The 26,361-nt window shown below is 38.1% G+C and overlaps 1 protein-coding gene across 4 annotated transcripts in view; it reads left to right on the top strand.

Annotated features, from left to right (window-relative positions):
* SCML2 (Scm polycomb group protein like 2) overlaps nucleotides 1-26,361 on the top strand; it is a 99,466-nt gene that overhangs the window by 23,564 nt on the left and 49,541 nt on the right. For 3 of the 4 annotated variants that reach the window (XR_004282612.1, XM_032331111.1, XM_032331113.1), the window contains exons 2-6: nucleotides 850-918; nucleotides 6,891-6,961; nucleotides 7,841-8,075; nucleotides 12,439-12,527; nucleotides 24,021-24,264. Coding sequence is in view for 3 of the 4 variants with exons in the window: in XM_032331111.1 (XP_032187002.1) it covers nucleotides 855-918; nucleotides 6,891-6,961; nucleotides 7,841-8,075; nucleotides 12,439-12,527; nucleotides 24,021-24,264 (703 nt within the window). In the remaining variant the exon portion in view is untranslated. The remainder of the gene's footprint in view (nucleotides 1-849; nucleotides 919-6,890; nucleotides 6,962-7,840; nucleotides 8,076-12,438; nucleotides 12,528-24,020; nucleotides 24,265-26,361) is intronic. The other variant, XM_032331112.1, reaches the window with a different exon arrangement.

The raw sequence follows: 26,361 nt of genomic DNA, 5'->3' as shown, positions 1-26,361 counted from the left end.
AAAATTCCCAGAGGAAGAGGGGGGGAAAAAAGAGGGGGAGGAGGAGGAGCCTATAAGTATCAAAAGAAACTTAAGACATTTATTAGCCAGTTCTATATATGGACTTTATTTGGGTCCTGATTCAAAGAGACATACTTAAAATAAGACATTTGAGGAGATATGAACACTGACTACTTATTTGATGTTATTAAGGAATTATGGTTAATTTTTTTTAGTATAATAGTGTTATGATTAATTTTAAAAAATGAGTCCTTTAAGATTTGTAAAGTCACAAGGTCTAGTGCTGTTGGAGTTCCTCAGCTTGGCACAGAGAAAAATCTCTGCCTAGTCTATTGAATTACATCATATTCAAGTTTCCCTCTTATGTTTTAAACTCTTAAAAGCATGCAGTTTATTTCTAGGATATGTTAATTCTTTTTTTTTTTTTTAATTTTAGAGATTAGGTAGAGGAGGTTATGCTCCCTTTTGGAGCTTACATTTGAGTCGAATGAGACATACAATAAACAAAATAAATGATCAAATTGTAGGATACACAGTATGTTAGAAAGTGAAATCCTATGCAGAAAATGAGGATATTAATTATAAAATTAAATCTGGGTCCTGTTAGAAAATAGTTTTAGTTTATATGTTTTATAGGACAGAGGGAAAGAATCTCAAGCAGACTCCCTGCTGAGCACAGAGCCTGATGCAGGGCTCGACTCCATGACCCGTGAGATCATGACCTGAGCCAAAACCAAGAGTATGACACTCACCCGACTGAGGCACCCTAATTTATAGGTTTCCTAAGAGTTCTTTTAGACTTTTGCTATGGCCTTCCAATGTTGATCACTAATTTCTTTCATTTTTTAGATTCAATGGATGTCAAGAAGGAAAATCAAGAGAAACCTCCTCACTCAGGTACTTCTTCTGTACAAAATGGTAGGTTTTAAAGTAGTTCAGTATAATGTATTTTTCTTTTCACTCAGTGTTAATATGAACTCATCTTGCTTTCGGTATAGTCTATGTATAGTAAACTCCTGTAAATATAAAATCTGAGCAATAGGAAAGGTAAAAGATTTTATTTTGAAAATTTTACTTTGGCTTTATTTTAGACATAAATTGGTATGGAATTAAAGTAAAAAAAATCATACTTTTCAGTATAATTTTTGCCAAATTAAAGATACCTAGCTAGTAATTACCATTTATTAACAATTAAAAATGATACTTTGATTATTAATAGAAACTCTTCTTCTAGTATTAGAATCAATGTGAAAATCCTTTTTTTGATGGTCAAAAGGTAGTTCATTGGATAAAAGCTGAGGGAGGTCTGAGAGACCTGTTCTAGAATCCTGACTTCATTTTTTACTGGCCTTTTGACCTTGGGCAAATTACTCAATGTTTTTAGTCTCTTTTTCCTTTTCTGTAGCACAGGGATGATACTACTTACTTCATGGGACTGTTGGAATTAAATAAAGAAAATGAATGTAAATCACCTAATATAATGCCTGGCATACAGTAAATTTTCAGTAAATGCTTATTAACCCTGAGTTATTAATTCATGTTTTAAATTTCATATCATGTACAGCAAGTGTATAGCACTGCATCAGAGACTCAGAAGGTAGGATCTGACCCATTGTACCTGCTCTTTTTTTTTTTTTTAAGATTTTATTTATTTATTTGACAAAGAAAGAGACAGCAAGAGAAGGAATACAAGCAGGGGGAGTGGTAGAGGGAGAAGCAGGCTTCCTGCTGAGCAGGGAGCCCAACTTGGGGCTCAGTCCCAGGACCCTGGGATCATGACCCGAGATGAAGGCAGATGCTTAACGACTGAGCCACCCAGGCATCCCACTGTACCTGCTCTTAAGGAAAACAAAAAAATTAGTCATATGCACACAAAAACCTGAATAAAAAAAATAACAAATTTACTGTGTTTATTGGAGTTTTCCAGGCAAACCTTTGCCCCTTGTTTTTCTGTTGTATCCCTCCTGCCAACCCCACTCATGGGGTAGTTCACCTGTTCCTACAGGAAGGTTGCCTGGAGAGGTAATCTGCATAGAATCACTCTTTCTCCCTGTGGCTGGACCCCCAGTGCTTCCTTAGCTCCCTTTTCCATTGACCTTATTTGTTCTTCAGCAATTCCCTCCAACCCCCCAAACCCTCCAAGGAAATGGAGGCCATTAAGTTAAAATGTTCTTCCTTATCCCTACAGATTCTCCATCTGTTTTTTAAAATCATTTTACTGAGCTATAATTCACATACCATAGAATTCACCCATTTAAAGTATACAATTCATTGGTTCTTGGTATCTTCACAGACTTGTGCAGTTATCACCACAATCAGTTTGAGAACATTTTCATCATCCTAAAAAGAAATCCTGTGCCCAGTTAGTAGTCATTCCCTGTTTTTCCCCAAAACCTTTTCCTTCTCTTAGCTCTAGGCAACCACTTACCTGCTTTCTATCTATAGATTTGCTATTCTGGACCTTTCATAAAAATAAAGTTTAAAAAATATATTCTTAAAGATTAAAATAGTAACTTTTCAAAATTCTCAAACTTGATTGGAAAAAAAATGAGATTACTTAATCAAATTGACAGATACCTGTGGATATTTCTCAGGGCCCTGACCCTAACATCTCATCTTACAGATCAGTGACAGTTGGAAGTGTACATGTGTACACCTGTCTCATGAACACACCTGTCATTTGCCAGGCCTCTTTTCTGAGGGAGAATAAAGTTCCTCTGATCCAGTCTGTCCATTAAGATAAGATGCAGAGGCAGACTGGGTCCTCAGGATTGGGTAAGACTTTCTGACGATTTTGGCTCTGGGTCAAGAATTCCAGCTGTGGTATTATTGAAGATATGTCAATCTAAATTTCAGTGAATCTAAATCTAAATAAAGCCTTTAGCTATGTGTGTTTCCCCTGTGTTATTGGTAGGGTCTCAGCATGTGGGCAGCCAAACTGAGCAGTTTTGGGGACTAAAAATACTGCCTCAAGAATAAAGAAAAAAGTTAAGGCTCCAACGGTTAAATGCTACATAGGATCATTAGCTAGCAATGTGATAGAAAATGATCATATTGCAGAATACTCATATAAAGGAACTCGTATAAAGGATTTGCTAGCTCAAACTGTAGCCCATTCAGACACAATTAGTGATAAAATATTTAGGAAATTGTGTTAAATGAATTTTTTCCAGTGTCATTGAGAAATTTTACAAATGCAGCTGGTTTATTTGAGGTATTATTGTGCAATAATTATAGTTTCCCTGTCATTATCTTTACCTTACACTCCTTTCTTCCTGGAATGTTGGCTCTTTAATGATATCATAGTCAGATTTCCTCCTCCATTTGTGTGTGTGTTTTTTTAAAAAGATCCATTTATTTGAGAGAGAGAGAGATGAGCAGGGGGAGGGGCAGAAGGAGAGGGAGAGAGAGAATCCTTAAGCAGACTCCCCAATAAGTGTGGAGCCCAGTGTGGGGCTTGATCCCACAACTCCGATCATGACCTGGGCTGAAATCCAGAGTCAGGAGCTTAACTGACTGAGCCACCCAGGCACCTCTGTTTTAAAAAAAATATTTATATATTTTGTTTGAGAAAGAGAGTGTGAGCAGGGATAGGGGCAGAGAGAGAGGGAGAGAATTTCAAGCAAGACTCCGTGCTCAGCATGGAGCCCAACACAGGGCTTGATTCCATGACCGTGAGGTCATAACCTGAGCTGAAACCAAGAGTCCGATGCATACCCAACTGAGCCATCCAGGTGCCCCTGTTTTGTTCTTTCTTTAATACTTTCCAAGGTCATATGATAGTAGAGCTTTAGTTAGAACCTTGGGTTTCCTGATTGTCAGGTTAATGCTTAGGAGGTCACTGAAATATTCTGGTTAGTTAATTTTGGAACCATGGATCTCCCATTTTCACTATTTTATTTTATTTATTTTAAATATTTTATTTATTTATTTGAGAGAGGATGAGAGCTAGAGAGAGAGAGAGAGAGAGAGAGCGAGCACACACAGAGGGAGAGGGAGCAAAAGAAGCAGACTCCCTGTTGAGCAGGAAGCCTGATGTAGAGCTCAGTCCCAGGACTGGGATTATGACCTGAGCCAAAGGCAGATGCTTAACCATCTGAGCCACCAAGGTGCCCTACATTTTTCCCTTAAAAAAAAAAACTATATATATATATATAAATAAATAAAATCATATTTTATTTATATATATAAATAAAATCATATTTAATTTATTTATTTGAGAGAGAGTGAGCGGGTGAGAGAGAGAACACAAGCCGGGGAAGAGGGGCAGAGCGAGAGGGAGAAGCAGATCTCTCACTGATCAGGGACCCCTGATTTGAGATCATGTCCTGAGATGAAGGCAGACACTTAACCGACTAAGCCACCTAGTTTTCACGTTTGACAAAGCTATCCAGTATTAATAAATTTAGGCACAACTATGACATTTAGTTTTAGAATAATAATGCTCGCCTTTTACTCAGGGACATATGTATGCTACATCACTTAATTCTCAAAATACCTTGTACTGTGTGTATTACTTTTCCGCATTTTGTAGATGAAGGAACTGAGGCTGAGAAACTGAAATGACTTTCTTAGGTCACATGGCTTGTAAGAAGAAGAGCCAGACTGGAAAAAGGCAGGTTCAACCTCAGAGCCCATATTCTTGACATTCTTCTGCATGCCATTCAGCACTTCTTATCATCTACAAGCAGAATTAAACCCAGGATTTTTTAAAAAATGGAACAATCTTGGGGCATCTGGGTGGCTCAGTGGGTTAAAGCCTCTGCCTTCAGCTCAGGTCATGATCCCAGGGTCCTGGGATCGAGCCCTGCATCGGGCTCTCTGCTCAGCAGGGAGCCTGCTTCCCCCTCTCTTTCTCTGCCTGTCTCTCTGCCTACTTGTGATCTCTGTCAAATAAATAAATAAATAAAATCTTAAAAAAAAAAACCAAATGGAACAATCTATTAGATTTATTGTTAAAAAAGCAGGGTATATAGTATTATGTATGACATGCTTAATACCATGTATAATGTGTGTACATATACATATAAATGCATAAACACACATAACAGTGGTTTGCTGAAGCCGGCTCACACCAGCTCGGGAGAGTCACTTGTGCGCATCTCTTCCCAGCTTTGTAGTTGTCGACTTTACTTTGTCACCTTCTGATTAGCCATGGTGGTAGTATTTATACTACTATATACACTGTATACTATTGTAAACACTACCAGTCAGGCTTTTTATTTGTATATTCTGGAAAGCTGACTGTTAAACATTTAATAGCACTCCATTTGTGTGTATGTGTATGTGTGCATAAGTATTCTACCCTTTGAAGGGTGTATAAGATCCTGGTTATGCAGATTCCCCTAGGAAGGGAAACTGTCAAACCCAATATTTTTATAGTAAGGAAATTAATCAAGAGCATAGGTGATTGATGAGAATTCAACTCCATATGAATTGTGGGGTGCCTGTGTGGCTCAGTTGGTTAAGCATCTGACTCTTGATTTTGGCTCAGGTCATGATCTTGGGGTCTTGGGATCGAGCCCCAAGTGGGCTCCCCACTCAGCCGGGAGTCTGCTTCTGTCTCCCCTCTGCCTCTCCTTGCACACAAACCTGCACGCATGCGCACATTTTCTACCTCTCTAAAATAAATAAATAAATCTTTAAAAAATAAACCAAAAAAGCTTTGTCTGAATTAATGGTACTTTTGATACTGCTATCAAGTATTTTTCTTAGTGTCTTAGCAGTCTGACTGGAACAACAATTGAAGAGTGCAAGCCAGGCAAAGTACACTGCTTTATGACCTTCAATACCATTGTAATACATCATGAAGACTGAGTGAGAGAAGGGACAGCAAATGTTGGTAGAAAATATAGATCATTAAAATAATTCATATCAGTGACTGTACTGGACTGGTTTACTGCTTTGTTCTGCCACCATATTCTTGATACCATGTATGGAGATCTAGAAGTCAATTGAGAGGCAACTCTGGTTTCCAGATTTTTTTCTTTCCATAAAGCATTACAGAGGTAAGATTCTGTTAGACCCCATACCTAAACACCTTTAGTTCTCCATGAAAAAAGAAAGAAGTGTCTTTATATTAATGGGATAAAATGGTCTTGAGTATATACAGTCTTTTTTTTTTTTAAGATTTTATTTATTTATTTGACAGAGAGAGAGAGACCGCGAGAGAGGGAACATAAGCAGGGGGAATGTCAGAGGAAGAAGCAGGCTTCCCGCTGAGCAGGGAGCCCGATGCAGGGCTCTATCCCAGGACCCTGGGATCATGACCTGAGCTGAAGGCAGATGCTTAACAGCTGAACCATCAGGCGCCCCACACATGTACTGAGTAAATTTATATTAGAGACAGATGAGTAGAATTTGCTATTACTTGATAAAAAATTCTTTAGTTGTTCTTAGAGTCTGCATTTTTAGAATTGTGCTAATTCCTTATTACAGGGAGAAGATCTGGAGTATAATTGTATCAGAGCCATTATTATCAGAAAGTTGTCTTATTTTTTATTTCTATGCTGATAATTAAATGCAGATCAGGAAATTTGAATTTGCTCTTTAGGAAGTCTTTATTTATTTATTTATTTATTTAAAAAAGATTTTATTTATTTATTTGACAGACAGAGATCACAAGTAGGCAGAGAGGCTGGCAGAGAGGAAGAAGCAGGCTCCCCACTGAGTAGGGAGCCCGATGTGGGGCTCGATCCCAGGACCCTGAGATCATGACCTGAGCCGAAGGCAAAGGCTTAACCCACTGAGCCACCAAGGCGCCCCTAGGAAGTCTTTTTTTAAAAGAGATAAGGAACTAAAGCCCAATTTTACCCCTAAAAGTTAGTATACATATTATATATACTAGAAAAACACCTATTTTGTATATGTGTTCTTTTTTTGTTTTCCAGATGATTTCCACTGGGAAAATTACTTGAAAGAGACTGGATCTTTGAGTGCCCCTTCGGAGTGTTTCAGACAGGTATGCCAAAATTCTATAGATGTTGTATATATTAATGTGAACGGTTAATTTGTTGAGGGATGTCTGTGTGATTGTTAGGTTCTAGCAGTGTGAGGAGATAATGGGATCGTGGTAGTGCCACTTAAGGGCCAGATGGTTTCTTTGCATTCATTCATTAAGAATTTACTCTATGTCTGGTATACTTAGCCTTCGTGATTGTCCATCTGGAGGGAAAGACAGACATGTAAATAATTAATTATGAAAAGTATGTTAACTCTATACTGGGAGTGCTCACAGAAGAGGTGACATCTGAGATGGCTGGAATGAGGGGGAAGGATATTCCAGGCAGGGAGAACAACCAGAGCAAAGGCACATAAGTGTAGAAGAACCTGAGTGTTGAGGGATAGCATGGAGCACAAAGTGGGTAGAGGTGATAGTGTGGGAATAAGGTTAAAGGTGTGGGGGCTCTTAAACTGTATTGAGGACTTGGACTTAGGCAGTGGTGAGCTACCAGTTGGTCTATTCAAAGGGGAATGGCCTAATCAGGTTCTTATTTTAGAAAGCTAATCAGGGTACATTTTATAGGCTGTATTTGGGTTGCCTGGAAGTGGGCAAAGGAATAAGATCAGAACAGGCAGTATTTTTATGCCCATAAAAAGAGAGGGTTTGGAGATCTTTTCCTTGACCTTTATAGTTCTTTTGCCCACCATCTGCTATGATTGTTACTTAAAACATTTCACAGGTATTCTGGTAACATAACTGACTGTTCGTTTTTCTTACAGTTGATGCATTTTAACAAAACTTTATTTGTGTGTGTGTGTGTGTGTGTGTGTGTGTGTGCGCGTGCGCGCGTGCGCATGTCTATACACACACACACACACATATCTGTAACATATACAGTCCAAGGTTCCACCAGCTAATGACTTCAAAGTTGGTATGAAATTGGAAGCCCATGACCCTCGCAATATGACTTCAATATGTATAGCCACGGTCGTTGGAATTACTGGTGCCAGGCTACGTTTAAGATTGGACGGTAGTGACAACAGAAATGATTTTTGGAGACTTGTCGATTCTCCAGACATACAGCCTATTGGGACATGTGAAAAGGAAGGGGACTTACTTCAGCCTCCACTGGGTAAGGATAAACAGTTTTTAAAATAACATATTCTTACTAATGTAATATTCAGTAGAAAAAGTTTCAAGCGGCCTTTCATTTATTTTGAAGATTTTATTTTTTTAAAGATTCTATTATTTATTAGAGAGAGAGAGAGTGTGTATGAACAGGGGGAAGGGCAGAGGGGGAGGGAGCTCTGCACTAAACACCGAACCCCATGTGGGGCTTGATCTCATGACCCAAGATCAGGACCTGAGCCGAAATCAAGAGTCAGCTGCTTAACCAACTGAGCCACCCAGGCATCCCAGATTGGATTTTTAAGTAATCTTTATACCTAGCATGGGACTCGAACTCAACACCCCAGGATCAATTTGCATGCTGTATGGACCAAGCCAGCTGGATGTCCCGAAGTAGCCTTTTAGAAATCTCTTCTAGGCATTTTTGCAAATAGATGGTTATTGTGGAGAACGTATGAGAGATCAGCTTAGTACCATATGTTACAGAGTTTCATGTAAATACATATTTGGTATATATGTGCTAAAGGTTCTCCACTCCAGGGCAAGACATATGCTATCTTCGAACGTGACATGTCAAAAGCAGCTCTACCAAGTCACACATGCAGATTCAGAAACCCTTCTGGGGGAGAAGTTTATAGCATTTGTTACTGAGTCACTTCCTCCCTCATTATTGTCTTTTGACCCATTCAGCATTTTCATCATGGGTGGGGGAACAGGGGAAAGGTAGGATTCCACATCCAGACCCCAGTTTCAAACCTGGCAGTTTCATTATAACTGCAATGAGAAGAAATCATAGTAAGAGGAGGAGGGATCAGTACCTTTAGATCTTTGAAAAGGAGGAGATTGATGGAACGTTATAACAAAGGTTTCTAAGGACAAAGCTCTCAATTTTGACCGAGTTATTGAAAGCTAAAAAGTATGTGACTCCAGTTTTGGGAAAAATTGTTTTCTTTTAATATTTACTTATTTTTTAAAGATTTATTTATTTTAAAGAAAGAAAAAGCGTGCGTGTGCAAGGTGGGGTGGGATAGAGAGGGAGAAAAACTTTAGCAGACTCAGTGTTCAGTGCAGAGCCTGACGCAGGGCTCGATCCCACATCCCCAAGACCACGACCTGGGAGGCAACCAAGAGTCCAGCAGTACCATCCAGGCATCCCTGTTCTCTCTTAATATTTATTTAGATGTACTCCAGGGGTGCCTGTGTGGCACAGTTGGATAAACATACAACTGCTGGTTTTGGCTCAGGTCATGATCTCAGGGTTGTGAGACTGAGCCCTATGTTGGGCTTTGTTCCCAGCACAGAGTCTGCTTGAGACTCTTTCTCCCTCTCCCTCTGCTCCTACCCGCTGCACTCATGTGCACTACCCCCAAATAAATAAATAAGTCTGAAAAAAAAAAAAGCCTGGGGGCACCTGGATGGTTCAGTCTGTTAAGCGTCTGCCTTTGACTCAGGTCATGATTGCCAGGATTGTGTTGGGGTTGGGGGGGGGGGAGTGGTTCCTGGATTGAGCCCTGCATCAGGCTCCTTGCCCATCTCCCTCTGCCTGTTTCTCCCTCTTTCTGCTTCTTCCTCTCCCTTAGCGTGCTGCTCCCCTTGCTTGTGTTCTCTCTGTCAAATAAATAAATAAAATCTTTTTTTTTTTAAAAGCCTGGTCTCCCCAAATATTTAGATGTCCTCTGATATTCTGTAGAAAATAAGTTATTTCTTTTATTACTTCTACAGTCTTTTTTAAAAAAAGATTTTATTTGTTTGTTTGAGAGAGAAGGAGAGAGCATGAGGGCAGGATGAGGGGCAGAAGGAGAAGCAGACTCCCTGCTGAGCAGGTAGCCCCATGCGATGCAGGGCTTGATTCTGGGACTCTGGGATCAGGATCATGACTGGAACCAAAGGCAGATGCTTAACCAACTGAGCCACCCAGCATCCCTATTACTTCTGTAGTCTTGAGTGAATGGTATATATTAGTTTTTGTTTCTTCTTTACAATGCTGAAAATGAACATTCTCTGTTGTAAAGCACAATGAGAGAATGGATTTCTTTTTTTTTTCCTACTATAGTTAAAAATACCCTGAGATCCCCAAATTTAAGATTTTAATAATTACCACTCTTTCAGCAATATGTTTTTATACTTTTCTTGCTCTAATTGTTAATTATTCCTAATTTGGTTTAACATATTAAAAAGTAACTAATTAGAGATATGTTATTCCAAGAAGGTGGTTTGGGGTGTGTGTATTTTCTGCCTTTTGCCTTCTTTTCTTTCTTCATATCATTTATATTTTAAATAGCCTTAAATCATATAGAATTCTGTACGAGATAGAAGTGTAAACCTGAGGCATAGTGTTTCCCTGTTTGGATTTGATTTCTGTTTACAAATGATAATATGTTTGTGAATTTTGTTTAAAGGAAGTATAACTGTTGTGATTGCCAACATTTCAAACACATAGCCAGATTTATGATCATTCTTATTTCAAATTACTTTTAGAGTTTTTTAATTAAAAGTATGAAATACTTAGCAGTGCATGATGATTAATACGTATTTTGACAATACATACTAAAAATGCACAATTTTTGCCAATTTGCTCATTAGGTGCTTTGAATAGTTTATTTTCCATTTTAATATAACACCACTTACTTGGTTTTCTTTTTTCAAAGGTTACTTAAACATTAAAGGTTATTATTTAGAAGCTTTTTTTTAAAGTTTTAGCATGCAAACAGAAAAATGTGTAATTTGTGAGTGTACAGGTTATAAATTAACACATCCATATAACCATAACCCACATCACGAAACAGAATATTATTAGCACCCCAGAAGCCCCACTCCTGCTGATCCCTAGTCATAAACCTCCCATTCCCAAAGGTACCACTGTCTAGACTTCCTAACATGACAGATTAGTTTTATCTGTGTTTGAATTTTTATATGCCCTTTCATCTGTTTTTGGCCTTTTCATCTCTGTTTTACTTTAGGCAACTAAAGAATTAAGAAAAATGTCAAATTAAGATGATGATGATGGCAGTGATGATGATTGCATGATGTAATAGGATAAGATGGGGATTAAGAGAAAGGCACAAGGACCAGAGAATTATTTTTATGCAATATTCTAACCACAATGTGGCGAATCCATGTTGTGGTTGATTATTTATTAGATATCATTGATAATACTGATATAAGGGAGCATATAATAAATCCCCTCTCCCCCCATTTTTTTTCTCTCAGATTAAGGGGATTTTGGTATAGGATTATTATAAGATGACATTTTGTCTGGACTTTTTTGCATGTTTAATCCTACTGGACCCAGTGCCAGTGATTGCCAGTGATTCCTGTGCCTCCCTATCTTAATGCATGTATCCATCAGGGATGCATGCCAAGTTCTCTTTAATTCTGGCATCAGGGCAGGCAAGTGGTGTATGAAACGGATTGCCCCCAGAAAGCAATAAAACTAGCAGACCTCTGCCCCCTGTTGCATGTGCCAGATGCTGTGATATTCACCATTAATTGATGAGATCTTGAAAAAAAAAAGACATCCGATGAGTGTATTTTGATTTCATCTGATACAAATTATAAGAGAAGATCTTGTTTAGTGTCTGTAAAGATTGCTAAAGTGAGACCTATCTTTTTTTCCCCAATATTACATGAAAAATTTCAAACATACAGAAAAGGTGAAAATATTTTACAGTGAACATCCACATACCCACTACCTAGGTTCTACCACTGTTATTTTACATGCTTGCTTTATCACTTACCTATCTGCTCTTCTATTGTTTCATCAGTTCATCTTAGTTTTACGTGTATTTCAGAGGAGGTTATTGATGTTAGTACATTTCTCCTAAATACTTTAGCATGGATGTCATTAACTAGGGTTCAGTGTATTTTTTTTTTTAAATTTTGAGGTGAGGTTTTTATACAGTGAAATACACCATAAGTGTACGTTTGCTGAGCTTCACAGAAAACTGTCTTTCTGAAAAGAAATAAGGCAGGGATTCTAAGGAAAAAGAAGGGGTGGAAGTCTGCAGCCTTTGCTGTGCTTGTGTGGCTGTTGGTGGGGACTGGAAGCTCTTGTGGGTTTTAGCTTGGTTCACCCCTAGTATTGGGGCCCATTCCTAACGTACATATGTGTATGTTGGTGAACTCTAGCTAGTGGCTTCTCTCAAATGAGAGTTTTTACTCCAACTGTAGCATTGTTGCCAAATAGTGCAGTGGGGACAGTGGAACTGATCAGAGGGTGCATCTGTTTCTCTTAGCTATTTCCTTAGTTTCTCAATAAGAAAGTCATTCTCTGGGGAAGAATGGTAAACAAAACCTATTTTTTTTTATACCAATTTGCTCTAATATCACGGAGAGACTTTTTCATACTGACTTATTTTATAAAATAGGGTATCAGATGAATGCGTCATCTTGGCCAATGTTCCTCTTACGAACACTGAATGGATCTGAAATGGCACCTGCAACAATCTTTAAGAAGGTAAGAAAGATACAAAAATCTTCCATCACTTGGGCTATAGCTTTATTATTTTAATGGGGGCACTTAAATGTTTCATCTTCTTGGATATGGGAAAAAAAATTCTTTTTAAATTACTGGATTGACACGTGTGTTAATCTGCTAGGGCTGCCCTAACAAAGTACCATGGACTGGGTGGCTTAAACAATAGAAATTTATTTTTTTTCACAATTCTGGGAGCTAGAAGTCCAAAATCAAAGTGCCATCAGGGCTGGTTTCTAGTGAGGCCTCTTTCCTCAGCTTATAGATGACCACCTTTTTGTTGTGTCCTCACATGGCCTCTTCTCTGTGCCTGTGGGGAAGGAGAGGTATCTCTGGTTTCTCTTCCTCTTATAAGGACACCAGTCCTTTTGGGTTAGGGCTCCACCCACATGACCTTACTTATTAACCTTTGTTACCTCTTTAAAGGCCCTGTCTCTGAATACAGTGACATTGGGGATTAGGCTTCAGTTTACGAATTTGGGAGGACATCATTCAGTTCATTACAGTGACTTAAACAACAGAAATTTATTTTCTTACAGCTCTGGATGCTAGAAGTCCAAGATCAAGGTATCAGCGGGCTTGGTTTCTTTTGAGGCTTCTCTCCCTGACTTGTAAATAAATGGCCGTCTTCTCTTCCTGTCTTCACAGGATCTGTGTGTCTGTGTCCTCCTTTCCTCCTCTTAGGAGGATAACAGTCATTGGATTAGGGCCCACCCTAGTGACCTCATCTTAACTTAATTAACTCTTTAAAGACCCTGTCTCCGACTGAAATCACATTCTGAGGTACTGGGGTTAGGATTTAAACATGATTTTGGCAGGGGTAGGGACACAATTCAGCCCATAACAGCAAGTCATTAAAAAGTCTCAATTAGAATCACCCACTAGTCAAAATGAATTTGTATCCACTTTCTTCACCTTAGATATGAAAGGAGTGCTCTACTGGAAGCAAATGTTCATTGCTATTTTTTATTTACCTTCAGAAGTGAAGCTTCCCCTCACTTTGCTGTTTGCTGTATTAGTCATCTTTCGACATTGGAGAAATGATGATGGGCCAGAAAACCACTTGAAAGTTACTTAGATTTGGTTTCAGAAGTAAAAGAATGTTAAAAACAGTCATCAGAAAGAATTTGTTATAGGGAAATATTTGTTATATAACAAAGAGGGAAAATTCCAAAGATAGTTTATGCTCTTGAGAAAATGTTGAAAGAGTACACTATGTTAAGAAACAGTGAATAATAGCCAAGTTCTAGTTAAATTATGGGTCAAAATATTTCTTTCTCACCCTCTGTCCTGATTCTTTTTTCAGTCACTTAAATTTTATTACAGTTATTCATGTCAAGAATGGTAAATATTGTAGTTTTTTCTTTAAAAAGGATTCAACAATTCTGTACATTTCTCAGTGCTTATCTCAAGGTAAGTGGACTCTTAATCCCCTTTATCTATTTTACCCCTCTCCCCGCTCACCTCCCTCTGGCAACTACCAGTTTGTTCTCTATTTAAGAGTCTGTTTTTTGGTCTCTTTTTTCTTTGTTTTGTTTCTTAAATTAACCATGAGTGAAGTCATATGGCATTTATCTTTCTCTGACTTATTTCACTTAGCATTTTACTCTAGCTCCATCTATGTTGTTTCAAATGGCAAGATCTCTTTCTTTCATGGCTAATATTCCGTTGTATATATATGTGTATGTACCACGTCTTTACCCATTCATTTATGGATGGACACTTAGATTGCTTGCATATCTTGGCTATTGTATATAATACTTCAGTAAACATAGAAGTGCATTTATCTTATCAAATTAGTGTTTTCATTTCCTTTGCATAAATACTCAGTAGTGGAATTACTGGATCATAGGGTAATTCTATTTTTAATTTCTTGAGGAAACTCTGTACTGTTTTCCGCAGTGGCTGCACCAGTTTGCATTCCCACCAACAGTGCACCAGAGTTCCTTTTTCTCCATATCCTCACCAACCTTTATTATTTTTTATCTTTTTGACTTTAGCCATTCCGGCAGGTGTGAAGTAGTATCTCACCGTGGCTTTGATTTGCATTTCCCTGATGATAAGACGTTGAACATGTTTTCATGTGTCTTTTGGCCATCTGGATGTCTTTTTTGGGAAAATGTCTGTTCAGGTCCTCTGCCCATTTTTTAATCAGATTATTATTATTATTTTGTTGTTGTGTCGAGTTCTATTAAATTTTTTGTATATTTTGAATATTAACCCCTTATCAGATATATCATTTGCAGATATCTTCTCCCATTCAGAAAGTTGCCTTTTTGTTTTGTTGATGGTTTCTTTTGCAGTGCAAAAGCTTTTTATTTTGGTATAGTCCCAGTAGTTTAATTTTGCTTTTGTTTCCCTTGTCGGAGGAGGCATATAAAAAAGTAGAAAGATGGAAAAACAGAAACACATAGAAAAATATTTCTATGGCCAGTGTCAAAGAAATTACTGCCTTTGTTTTCTTCTAAGAATTTTATGGTTTCTGGTCTCACATTTAGGTTTTTTGTTTTTGTTTTAAGATTTTACTTATTTATTTGAGAGTGAGAGAGAGCATGAACAGGGGCAGGGGCAGGGGGAGAAGCAGACTCCTCGCTAAGCAGGGAGCCAGACGTGGGGCTTGATCCCGGGACTCCCGCAGATGCTTCACCAACTGAGCCACCCAGGCACCCCCACAGTTAGGTTTTTAATCCATTTCAAGTTTGTTTTTGTTTAACAAAGTGGTCTAGTTTTGTTGTTTCACATGTAGCTGTGCAAGTTTTCTAGCACCATTTGTTGAAGAGACCCTCTTTTCCTCATTGTTGTAAATCGCTTGACCATATAAGTGTGCGTTTATTTCTGGACTCTGTTCCATTGGTCTATGTGTCTATTTTTGTGCCCATACTATACTATTTTGATTATTACAATTTTGTAGTATATCTTGAAATCTGGGATTGTGATACTTCCAGCTTTGTTCTTCTTTTTCAAGATTGTTTTGGCTAAGGTTTTAAAAGTTTTTGGAGAACCTTAAAGACATAAGGATGTAAAACATCAATTAATATGATTCTTGCATTGTGAAGAAAAATATTTTGAGTGCCGCTTCGAGTAGTAAGAGTGCCTGAAAGTGGGTTAGCCCTACTACCTCCCAGTAGGGACACAGGCCCTTTGGGCCGTGTGTAAAGCATATGTGAGAAAAGTAACAAAAAAGAGAGATGTTTAGTAGTAGTCTTTATTAAACACTACTAGTTTGGGCTGTGACTTTAGAAAAGCCATCAGACTTATTTTACTTATTATCAGATTGCTCTATTAGCTAGTTACATGCCACATGTCACACATTATATCTTTCATTTTTAAAATTATGAAAGTAATTCGTGTTTGGAGAGGGGATATCAAAATACATACTTAGCTAGACTAAAGAATGCATATCTTTTTATTCATCCCATCTTTTCCTCCTTTCCATCCTTTTCTCTCCAAATAGAAGTTTTCTTTGTGTTCTCTCAGACTTTTTTTCTTTGCACTCACAAACATATATGGGCTTTTATTTTTTTAAACATAAACTTGAATATATTGTGAATATTGTTCTGTGATTTATTCTTACCCATAAAATATGTATATTCTAGAAGTCTTTCCATTTTGCTTCGTATATGTTTTAGGTTGCATTTTACTCTTCTGTGGTATAGATTACCATAATTGGTTTACTCTGTCCCTAAGGATGGATGTTTAGGTTGTGTCCATATTCTTGTTTAAGTCATCTGTAGTATAGAGCTTTCTGTGTAAGTGTGAAGGCTACATTTTTAGAAGTAGAATTATTGGTTCAAAGGGAATATGTGCTTTAAGTGTTGATATATATACTATTAAATTGCATCCCCAAAGGATGTTTCAAGCTATGCTCCACTATTATTGTATAGATGTTTCTATTTCCACATCTTCACTAGTATCGAGTATCATTCATCTTTAAAAATTTTATGTATCTTTTTTGGGGGGAACTGGGGTGGGTGGGGATGGTATCTCATTGCTCTCATTTACACTGAACCAATTACCAGTGAAACTGAGCTTTTAAAACGTGTTTAATGGCCTTTTATTTTTCTGTGAATTACTTGATTATAGCCTTTGCCTGTTTTTCTGTTGGATTTCTGTTCTTACTCATTGATTTGTGGGTGCCCTTTCAGCCAAGTTTGAAACTTTGCCAAGAGCCATCTTAAATCACCACTCTTTCTTGACCCTGGCCTCTGAAAAGCCATTTAATTAGGAAGGCCCACCCACTTAGCTTCCTAATTATTTTTTTCTTCTACCACTGCCCCTTGTGCAGGCTTTCCTCTTGCCTGAATGGTTCAGCTAGCCTTATAACTGCCTCTAACCTTCACCCTTCCACACAGCTGCCAGAAATATCTAATATAGGAGCCTTAACCACATCATTTCTTGCTTAAAACTCTTGAAGTTACCAGTTGCACTCAGAATGAAGTGTAAGTTTGTTACCTTTAAGGTTCTGTATGATCTGGATTATGGTGGCCACTCCTTCCTTGCTTTATACTTTATATTTTAAATTGCTTCTGATAGCCTGTCAATACGATGTTCCTTTTTAGAGCTGGTTATCTCTGGTTAGGGCTAAGATTCTAGTTAGGCATTAAATCCTCCAGTGTCTCTTCCCTAATTCTCCCTTTGTATTCTTATACTTCTTTAGCACCTTGTACATATTTCAATCTTTATAGGAATTGGATTACATTATTATTTTCATTGTCTCTTTCTAGACTGTGAGTTCCTTTTGGAACAGTTAACTGTCTTTGTATTCTCAGTGTCTGTCATATGTCCTGGTACATACTTGTTTGATAAATGAAGAAAGATGGAGAATATAGGAAGATGAATACATATAGAGGGAGAGAATGGGTTTTGTTTTGGATATGTCAGCGTACCTCTGGGAAATTTGAGGAGGGATGACTATTAGCAGACTGTTGGACGTAAAGTGTTTAGAACTTAAAAACAAGGTTTGGCTTGTGTACGTGGATATGGGAGTTTTTTAGTTTAAATGGTAACGATGAAGCCTTGAGAATGAATAAGCTAGTCCAGAGAGTATACCTAGGAGAAGAGGGGAGTGTCAAGGTTAGAACCTTGAGAAATACCCACTCAGCTTTATGATATATGAGTAGCTATATGAGGTAATTACTAAAGGTCAGTTGAGAGGAAAGCTGATTCTTGACTATTTGGTGGATAGAAAGTGTGGTTACATTGGCAAGAACTGAAGACCAGGTGAAAAGTGTCCTCAGGTAGAGTTAAATCTGTAGTTGTGGCGACAACATCGATAGTGTTCATTCCTGATGGCCTCAGTTTACTTTGTGAAATAGGAAACTGACGAAGGCTGGGAGGGAAGGATTCATACATAGATTGAATGTCTACTGTGTTCCAGCACTGCGGTAGAGAACTTACTTTCTGGTTGAGAAGAAAGTTAACAAAATAATAAATATATAATGAGGATACATAAAATTTGTCTTAAAGTGAATGGTAAATGGAACAGCAGCTATATGAGATGGGAAAAGGAATGCCCTAGAGAAAAAGAATGGCCTAATGTAAAAAATGATAATATTTTGGAGGGTTCAGCTAAGGATGAACACTAAATATATGGTACTACATGTAATAAACATGTGGGACTTTACTCCAGTAGTGTCAAGCAACTAAGTATAAATAGGTAAGTGGTCGGCGATCTTTTTTTGTTTAAAGATCTTATTTATTTATTTATTTATTTACTTACTTACTTAATTACTTGGAGCATGAGCAGGGGGAGGGGCAGAGGGAGAGAGAGAATGTCAAGCAGACTCCATGCTCCGTGTGGAGCCTGTTACGGGTCTTCATCTCATGACTCTGAAATCATGACCTGAACCAAAATCAAGAGTCAGACACTTAACTGACTGAGGCACCCAGGCGTCCCATGGTGATCTTGAATTAAGGTTTAGAGATAATAAAATGACAGTGGGATAAGTTGATTTTGGGTTGACATGATGTTCTGTAACCTGGATGTGGAAAAATATTATAGAATGTTAGAGTGTTTGGTCCCCTTCACTTTTTTATCTCTATCAGTGGTTCTTAACCTGGAAAGGGGGTGATTTGCCCCCCTATGAGACGTTTGGCATATCTGGGGACATTTTTGTTCATCACAACTGAGTGTATGTGGGGAGCTACTTATATCTAGTGGGTAGAGAGCAGGGACACTGCTAACCATCCTACAATGCACAGAGCAGCTGCCACAACAGAATGTTCTAACTCCAAGTGGCAATAGTGCCAAGGTTGAAAAACTCTGATCTGTATTAATTTCTTGGTGATCTCATCTAATTTCTGGCTTTTTTTTTTAAAGATTTTATTTATTTATTTGACAGACAGAGATCACAAGGAGGCAGAGAGACAGGCAGAGAGAGAGGAGGAAGCAGGCTCCCCGCTGAGCAGAGAGCCCGATGCGGGGCTCGATCCCAGGACCCTGGGATCATGACCTGAGCCGAAGGCAGAGGCTTTAACCCACTGAGCCACCCAGGCGCCCCTAATTTCTGGCTTTAAATACAGTTTATGTGCAGGTGACTTTCAAATCCATATTTCCAGTTCAGGCTTTGCTTCCAACTCAGGCTTGAATATCCACTCAACAACCCCACTTGGATGTCCAACAGACATCTCAAACTTCCGCCTGAAGCCTTTCCCATCTCGAAGAGTGGCAACTGTTACTCCAATTGCTGGGGACAAAAACCTTGGTGATTATTTCTTGCACACACTACATCTAGTCCATAAGGAAATCCTCTGGGCTTTACCTTCAAAATATATTGAAAATCCAACTACTTTTTAACATCTCCCTTGCTATCAGCTTGTATAAGTTGCCTTTATCTCTCACCTAGATTACTTCAGTAGCTTCTTCATTGACCTCTTTATTTGTAAGCTTACAGTTTGTAATCAATACAGTAACCAGAATATTCCTTTAAAAATATAAATGAAATTATATCACTTCTTTGCTCAAAATTGTCCAGGGGCTCACCATTTTACTCAAAATAAAACTCAGAGTACTTATAGTGGCCTCCATGGTTCTACATACGACACCTCATTATCTCTCTAACTTTGTTTCCTACTGCTATCCCACTTGCATACTAAATTGTAGCCATACTCACTTCCTTGTCCTTTGAACATGTGGCCACATCTCCTGCTTTAGGGACTTGGCGCTGGCTGTTCTCTCTGCCTGTAGGTAACTGCATGGTTAATGATCACCTTTAGGGTTCTGCTCACATGTCATCTTCCATTTGAGGCTTGTTCTGATTACCCTATTTAAAGTATTTCTTTGTGGGGTGCCTGGGTGGCTCCTTCGGTTAAGCATCTGCCTTTGGCTCAGGTCATGATCCTGGCTTCCTGGGATGGAGCCTCTCATCAGGCTCCCTGCTGAACAGCGAGTCTGCTTCTCCCTCTCTCCACCCTCCCCTCAACTCATGTGCTCCCCCACCCTCTCTCTCTCTCAAATAAATAAATAAAATCCTAAAAAAAAGGTCTTTCTTTTTAAAATTGTTTATTTATTATTATTTTAAAAGATCTTATTAGAGAAAGAATGTGTGCCGGAGGGTAGAGTGTGGTGGGAAGGGCTGGCAAAGGGAGCCTTAAGCAGAACCTTCACTGAGCATGGAGTCCATCACAGGGCTTACTCTCACGATCTAAGCTGAAACCAAGAGTTCACCCGGTTTAATCGACTGCGCCATCCAGGTGCCTCGCCCTGTTTTAAGTTTAACACAACCCCTCCATACATTTTTCTCTGGATCTCCCTTATTCTGCTTTACTTTGTTTTTTGCATAGCACTTGTCATTTCTAACTTAGATAAATATGCTTATGTTATGGTGTTTCTCATCTTTCTCTTTACTAGCATGTGAATACCACAAGGGGGAGATTTCTGTCTGTTTCTCTGCTTAATGTTTATTAGGAGCCTTCAGTAGTGTTTGGCATTAGTAGGCACTTTGTACATATTTGTGAATAAATAAATGAAGTTTAAGGGACTAAAATTTTTGATGAGATCAAAGAAGTAGTCGATTAAAAAAGTAAGGAAGTAGAAGTTAAGGATAGAAGTCTGTGGTCAGAAGTAGACTCTGGGAATACAGCCATAAACAAAACAGTAAAAGAGCTCCTGTCCTTACGGAACTTGCCTTCTAGCTGGGGAAATTCATAATAAACCATGCAAAGTAAATAAAGTCTATATTATGTTTGATGGTTGTACCTGCTAAGGAAAAGGGAGGGTGACATTTTAGATAGGTGGCCAGGAAGGTCTTGCTGAGAAGATGCCATTGGAATGAAGATCTGAAGAAAGGGAGAGAAGGAACCGTGAGGTTACAGGGGTAAGAATATGGCGGCAAAGGGGTAATGCAGATGATGCTCACACTAGCTTCAGAATCTGTGGGATATGAGAAGAAATAGCCTTTAAGGAGAACCGTATTGTATGTAGGTAGGCAAGGAGAGGGGTTAAAAGAGCATTCTTTACTATCTTCTATACTACCTTCTAAGAGAATAATTTTTTTCTCACAGTGAAAAGAATGAGCCCTTGTTTTTTTTAAGCTCTTGCTTTCGCAAATTATATAGATATAAATATAAATATATATATACACACACACACACATATATACATGTATATGTATATATATAAGTTTATTTATTTATTTGTTTATCTATCTATCTGAGAGAGAACAAGAGAGGAGAGAGGTCAGCAGGAGAAGCAGACTCTCTGCTGAGCAGGGAGCCGGATGGATGTGGGACTCCATCCCAGGACTCCAGGATCATAACCTGGGCGTAAGGCAGTTGCTTAACCAACTGAGCCACCAAGGCGCCCCCACCCCAATTTTTTTTTTAAGTAAGCTCTCTGCTCAACGTTGGGCTTGAACTCAGGACCCCAAGACCAGGATTTGCATTCTCTACTGACTGAGCAAGCAAGGCACCCCTACAAATTATATCTTTGTGTTTAGGAAGTCATTCAAGAACTGATGATGACAAACCATATTCTTGAAAAACGTGTTTAAAAGCAACTTTATATCATTACCTTTCGTGGACAGCAGAGGGAACCATTTTGCCAGTTATCTAAATCTGGAGGTAGCTTGTTTTGAGATAAAACCCTTTCATTTATTTATGAAAAAGGAGTAGTTCCTTTGATTTTTTAAAAATCAATATTGGTTTTCTTCCAGAGCTCTGTTAATATTTGTTTGTATGGCTATACTGATGTAAGTAGCTTTGATAGCGTATTCATGAAATGTAGAAGAATTAATAAACAATATGAAAATCTTAGAGAATAAATTGCATTTTGTCCATAATCTTTTTTTTTTTTTAACCTGTCAGCTAATAGTGGCATTGATGACCTACTGTTGCATTTGGGTTCTCTTTTTAGATTATAGCTTGAATCTTAAAATTCTCTTTCCTGCTCATTCCTGTCTTAATTCTGTTTTGTAGCAGAAAATGTATATTACCATTTGAATTTAGTTCATTTTGCCACAGAAAGTCTTATTTTTATTTGGTTATATGATAGTGTAAGGCCCTAGGAACCTTATGTGTGCCTTGGATATTTCTTCCATTCTGTGCACATGCAGCACGAGTTTATCAACTGCCGAAGTTATCTTTTGTTAAATCCACCTCCCTTTTTTCCTTCCTTATGTAGTAACCGTTAGTTAACCTTTAGACCCTTCATGAAGTGGCAGTGATTCTGCTTCTTACTTACCAGCTACTTATTTATCAAATAACTTTGATCTTTGATCAAGCTGACTTTTGCCCTGCTGACTTTTGGGTGTTTTTTAAGAATCAAATCAAGATTATGTAATTAAAAGGACTTTGAAGACTTATAATTAAGGAACTTTAAGACTTCAAGGGTATAAAGGGTATCACTGGAAAAGTACAGGACAATGAGTGGGTTTAAAGGGGACATTTAAAAAGGGAATCAGCCTACCAGATATATTATTAAATTTTATCTTAGTGAAAGAATTAGTTTAAAGCTTGTTCTTCAGGTGATTACTTGGTTAATTCATTTTTTCTTAGAGAAAAGATCTTGCTGTTGAGTACTCTGTTGGAAATAATATGAATAAGGTATATCTTCTTTTGAGAATCCCTTAGTCTCAGCGGAGTAAACACATTTCAAGAGTAGTTTTGCAATTGAAGGCAAGAGCATCTCCACTGAGGGGCTGTAGGAGTAGGCAGGAACTGGCCAGGGAAGCCTTAAAGAGACCAGAGGACCTGGGCTTTGAAGTGGATCAGTGGAGTTGTCCAAGCAGTTGATGTGGTAGGATGTTCCAAAGAGTTGTCTGCCTTCGTTTAAAATCTAGCTCTGATACTTCTGGTATATTCGTAGGCAATTGTGCATCAGTTTTATCATCTATAAAATGGGGATAATAATTGCATTGACTTTATAGGGTTGTTGTGAGAATTAAATATATGAAAAACATTTAGAACAGTGCCTGGCATATACTAAATGATCGAAAGTTGACTTTTAATGTCGTTATCCTAGCGATCTAAGGGATAGAATTGGCAGGTCTTGGTCTTTGAATGTGAGTGTTAAGGGAATAGGATGTGTCTAGCATAGTGGTTCTCAGCCTTGGATGCACATTAGGACTACCTGGGTAATTAAAATGTGCTGATGTCTGGGCCCCACTCCAGACCAATTCAGTCAGTATCCTGGGGGTGTGGCCCCAAGTGATTTTGATGTTTAGTTGGACTGACAACCCCTGGTCTAGGACTATTTCCAGTCTTTTGGCTTGGGTGACTGGGTCGATGATGGTGCTATTTACTAGAATAAAAAGCAAATTGAAAGAAAAGGTGTTGCTTTTAACATAGCACTTAGGTTTTCTAAGAATTGGGTTAGCATTTGCATGCTTTAAATTTTTATAACTAAAGTATGCTTTTTAAATATTGGTTTCTGGATTGGATATCATAAGTGACCCCAGATTATATGATTTTCATGATCTTGTGTCTGCATTTCATACTTGGAGGTGGTTTCTTTCTTTCTTTTTTTTTTTTTTTTAAGATATTCTCTTTTGCTGTTTATTCTCCTTGGACTTAGCAGCTTTCAACATACACTATAATTTATACATTTATTAGGTATGTTTGAGTCCCTTTTTCTACATTTCTTGTTAATTGCTTGTCTCTTTTTCCCCTACCCGCACCCCAACCACTACCACCACCACCACTAGAAGGTAAGCTCCACCAGAGCAGGGATCTTTGTTATTTTTTTGTTCACTAATGAATCCTCAATTTCTGGTATAAACTATATAACACATATTTCTTAGATGACTGAATAAATTACTATCAGTCTGGTTTTGTTTCCTTCCAGGTTCTTGGCTCTGCTCCAGAGTAAGTGACATGTAGAGCAGAGTTTCAGAGAGATCTCTGAGAAAAGTTGTCTTCCTGTATTTAATTGATAAACATGGAGTTTAATTTTTGATTGCTAAAAGTTGTGAGATAACAGTTGAGCAAATGCTTCTTATTACATCTTAACAAAAAACTTTTTTTTAAATGTTTTGGTAGGAACCACCAAAGCCACCTCTAAATAATTTTAAAGTGGGAATGAAACTGGAAGCTATAGACAAAAAGAATCCTTATCTGATCTGCCCTGCAACTATTGGAGATGTTAGAGGAGATGAAGTTTATATCACATTTGATGGCTGGAGTGGAGCTTTTGATTATTGGTGCAAGTACGATTGTCGAGATATTTTCCCAGTTGGGTGGTGTCGCCTGACAGGAGATGTATTACAACCACCAGGAACTCATGGTAAGATAATAAGTGACTATATACTCTTTGATTTTATTAAATTTAGTTCTAACTGCTTTTGGCATTGAGGTTAGGACTTTTGCTCAGCTGGAGCAGCAGACAGAACAGGAAGGGCACTGCTTAGGCTAGAGAAGTGGAGGTAGAAGATGGGAAATGATTAGAATTTTTGAGAGCCACCTCAGCATCATAATCGGAATTAATAGTCCACATTGGAGAATATGGGCAAGCTACAGGTCACACATGGACCGTTGAAACCTTGCTACTGTAAGCATTTTGGGGTGCTTAGCTATCTTTATAGTTGATATTCAGTTTAAAATTACACATCGTATTCCATTGTGTATATCTCAATGGTAGTTTTTAAAGGGTAAGGCATAACAATTGTTATATACATATTTTGCACAATTTTGGTCAGTTTTTTCACGTTAAACTGATACTTTGATAGTCTTAAGTAAAATCTACCTGTCTGCATATGAAAATTTTATTTGTTTATTCATTTTTTAAAAAGATTATTTGAGAGAAAGAGAGAGAAAATGTGTGAGTGAGTTGGGGGAGGGGCAGAGGGAGAGACTCAAGCAGGCTCTCCGCTGAGCACCGAGCCCAGCATGAGACTCCGTCTCATGACCCCGAGATTATGACCTGAGCTGAAGTAAAGAGTCGGACATTTAACCGACTGAGCCACCCAGGTGCCTATGTCACTGAAAATTTTAGACTATGGAAGATAAACATGTTGTTATAGTCAGTTGTTTATCAGTTGTAATGCTGTGCTTCTTCCTAAATTGAATTCTATGATCACCTAGGTATTTTCTTTCCGAAAAAAAATAATCAAATATTGAGGTTCCTTAGGGACTCTTCCAAAAGCTTAGACATGCCTAACCTGGTCTTCTGTGATGGAATAAGTGCTGAGATTTAAGTGGGATCTAAGCATAGAACCTAATCATTGGCTTAAGTTAACGATAAACTTATTAGTAGAATCAAATGTAAACATACTTAAAATTTATCCAACTAAAATTTATTTACACCGGAAAAAAAGGTGAGTGTAGAAAATGTGTAAGTAGTGTGCGTAGCACGAGAGCAATGGCTAGATAAAAGCATATAGTCATGTTCTTGTAACTGCTGTTAGAATCTTTTTGGATTTGGGACTTTAATACATCCCTTTATATTACAATGCTACATACGATGTTGTCCTTTTCAGGGACCTATTTTACCAGTTCCCTGCTGCCATAATTCTAGGAAGTAGATATTAATGGCTGATTTTTGTAAAATTTAATGTGTTCCAGATCTTATGTATGTATGATACTAAGGCAGTCTCTGCCCTCAAGGAGTTTACCTTCTAGTCAAAGAAGGATAAATGGAAGAATAGGCTTTAAAAAATATGTATATATGCAGAACTAGCAATGCAAAAATACAGATGTGTGCTAGATACGAAAGGGGCCCAAAGACATCCAGTTTTTTTAGGCTGGAGGGAAAAGTGGTTGGGTAAAGGAATTCTGAACAGAAAGACACATGATATGAGTATTAAGAAAGGAGGAGTTTGCCAGGCAGAACAGAGATACAGGTAGGGCAGACACATCACAAATGTATAAAATCACACAGTTTACTCTGAAAATGAGATGGTTCAGTTTCGAACATGGTGACTTTGGAATGCATGGCCGAGAATTCTGTTGTCTTCTACTATCTGCTCTCCCTTTTTTCTTATAACACAGTTTAGCTGCCTAACATGCAGACTACTTTTACAGCCTCCCTAGCAGTTATATATATATGGCCACGAGACTAAGTCCTGGCCAATGGGATAAAAGTAGAGCTAGTATGTTCTACTTATAGGAAGTATATTAGAGATGAATGTACCCTTCTGTCTTCCTTCTTTCTGCATCTGTCCTGCTGCTAGTTATGTGCTTGTTTTGGGTGGAGTTCCATCCTGAACCATGAAATGGGGACCATCTTCTAGGCATAGTGGAGTGGAAAGCAGAAAGGAGCCAAAATCCCTGAGACTTTTTGTGGAGCAGAATTTTCATACTGGCCTGTTCCAGACTGTTATTGAGAGAAATAAATTTCTGTGTTCTATGAGTAAACCACTGTTCTTTTAGGTTTTTCTGTTAC

Source organism: Mustela erminea, chromosome X (assembly GCF_009829155.1).
Source record: "Mustela erminea isolate mMusErm1 chromosome X, mMusErm1.Pri, whole genome shotgun sequence".
Classification (NCBI taxonomy): Eukaryota; Metazoa; Chordata; class Mammalia; order Carnivora; family Mustelidae; genus Mustela; species Mustela erminea.
The sequence above is the reverse complement of the archived record's forward strand: the minus strand, read 5'-3'. Positions and strand labels throughout refer to the sequence as shown.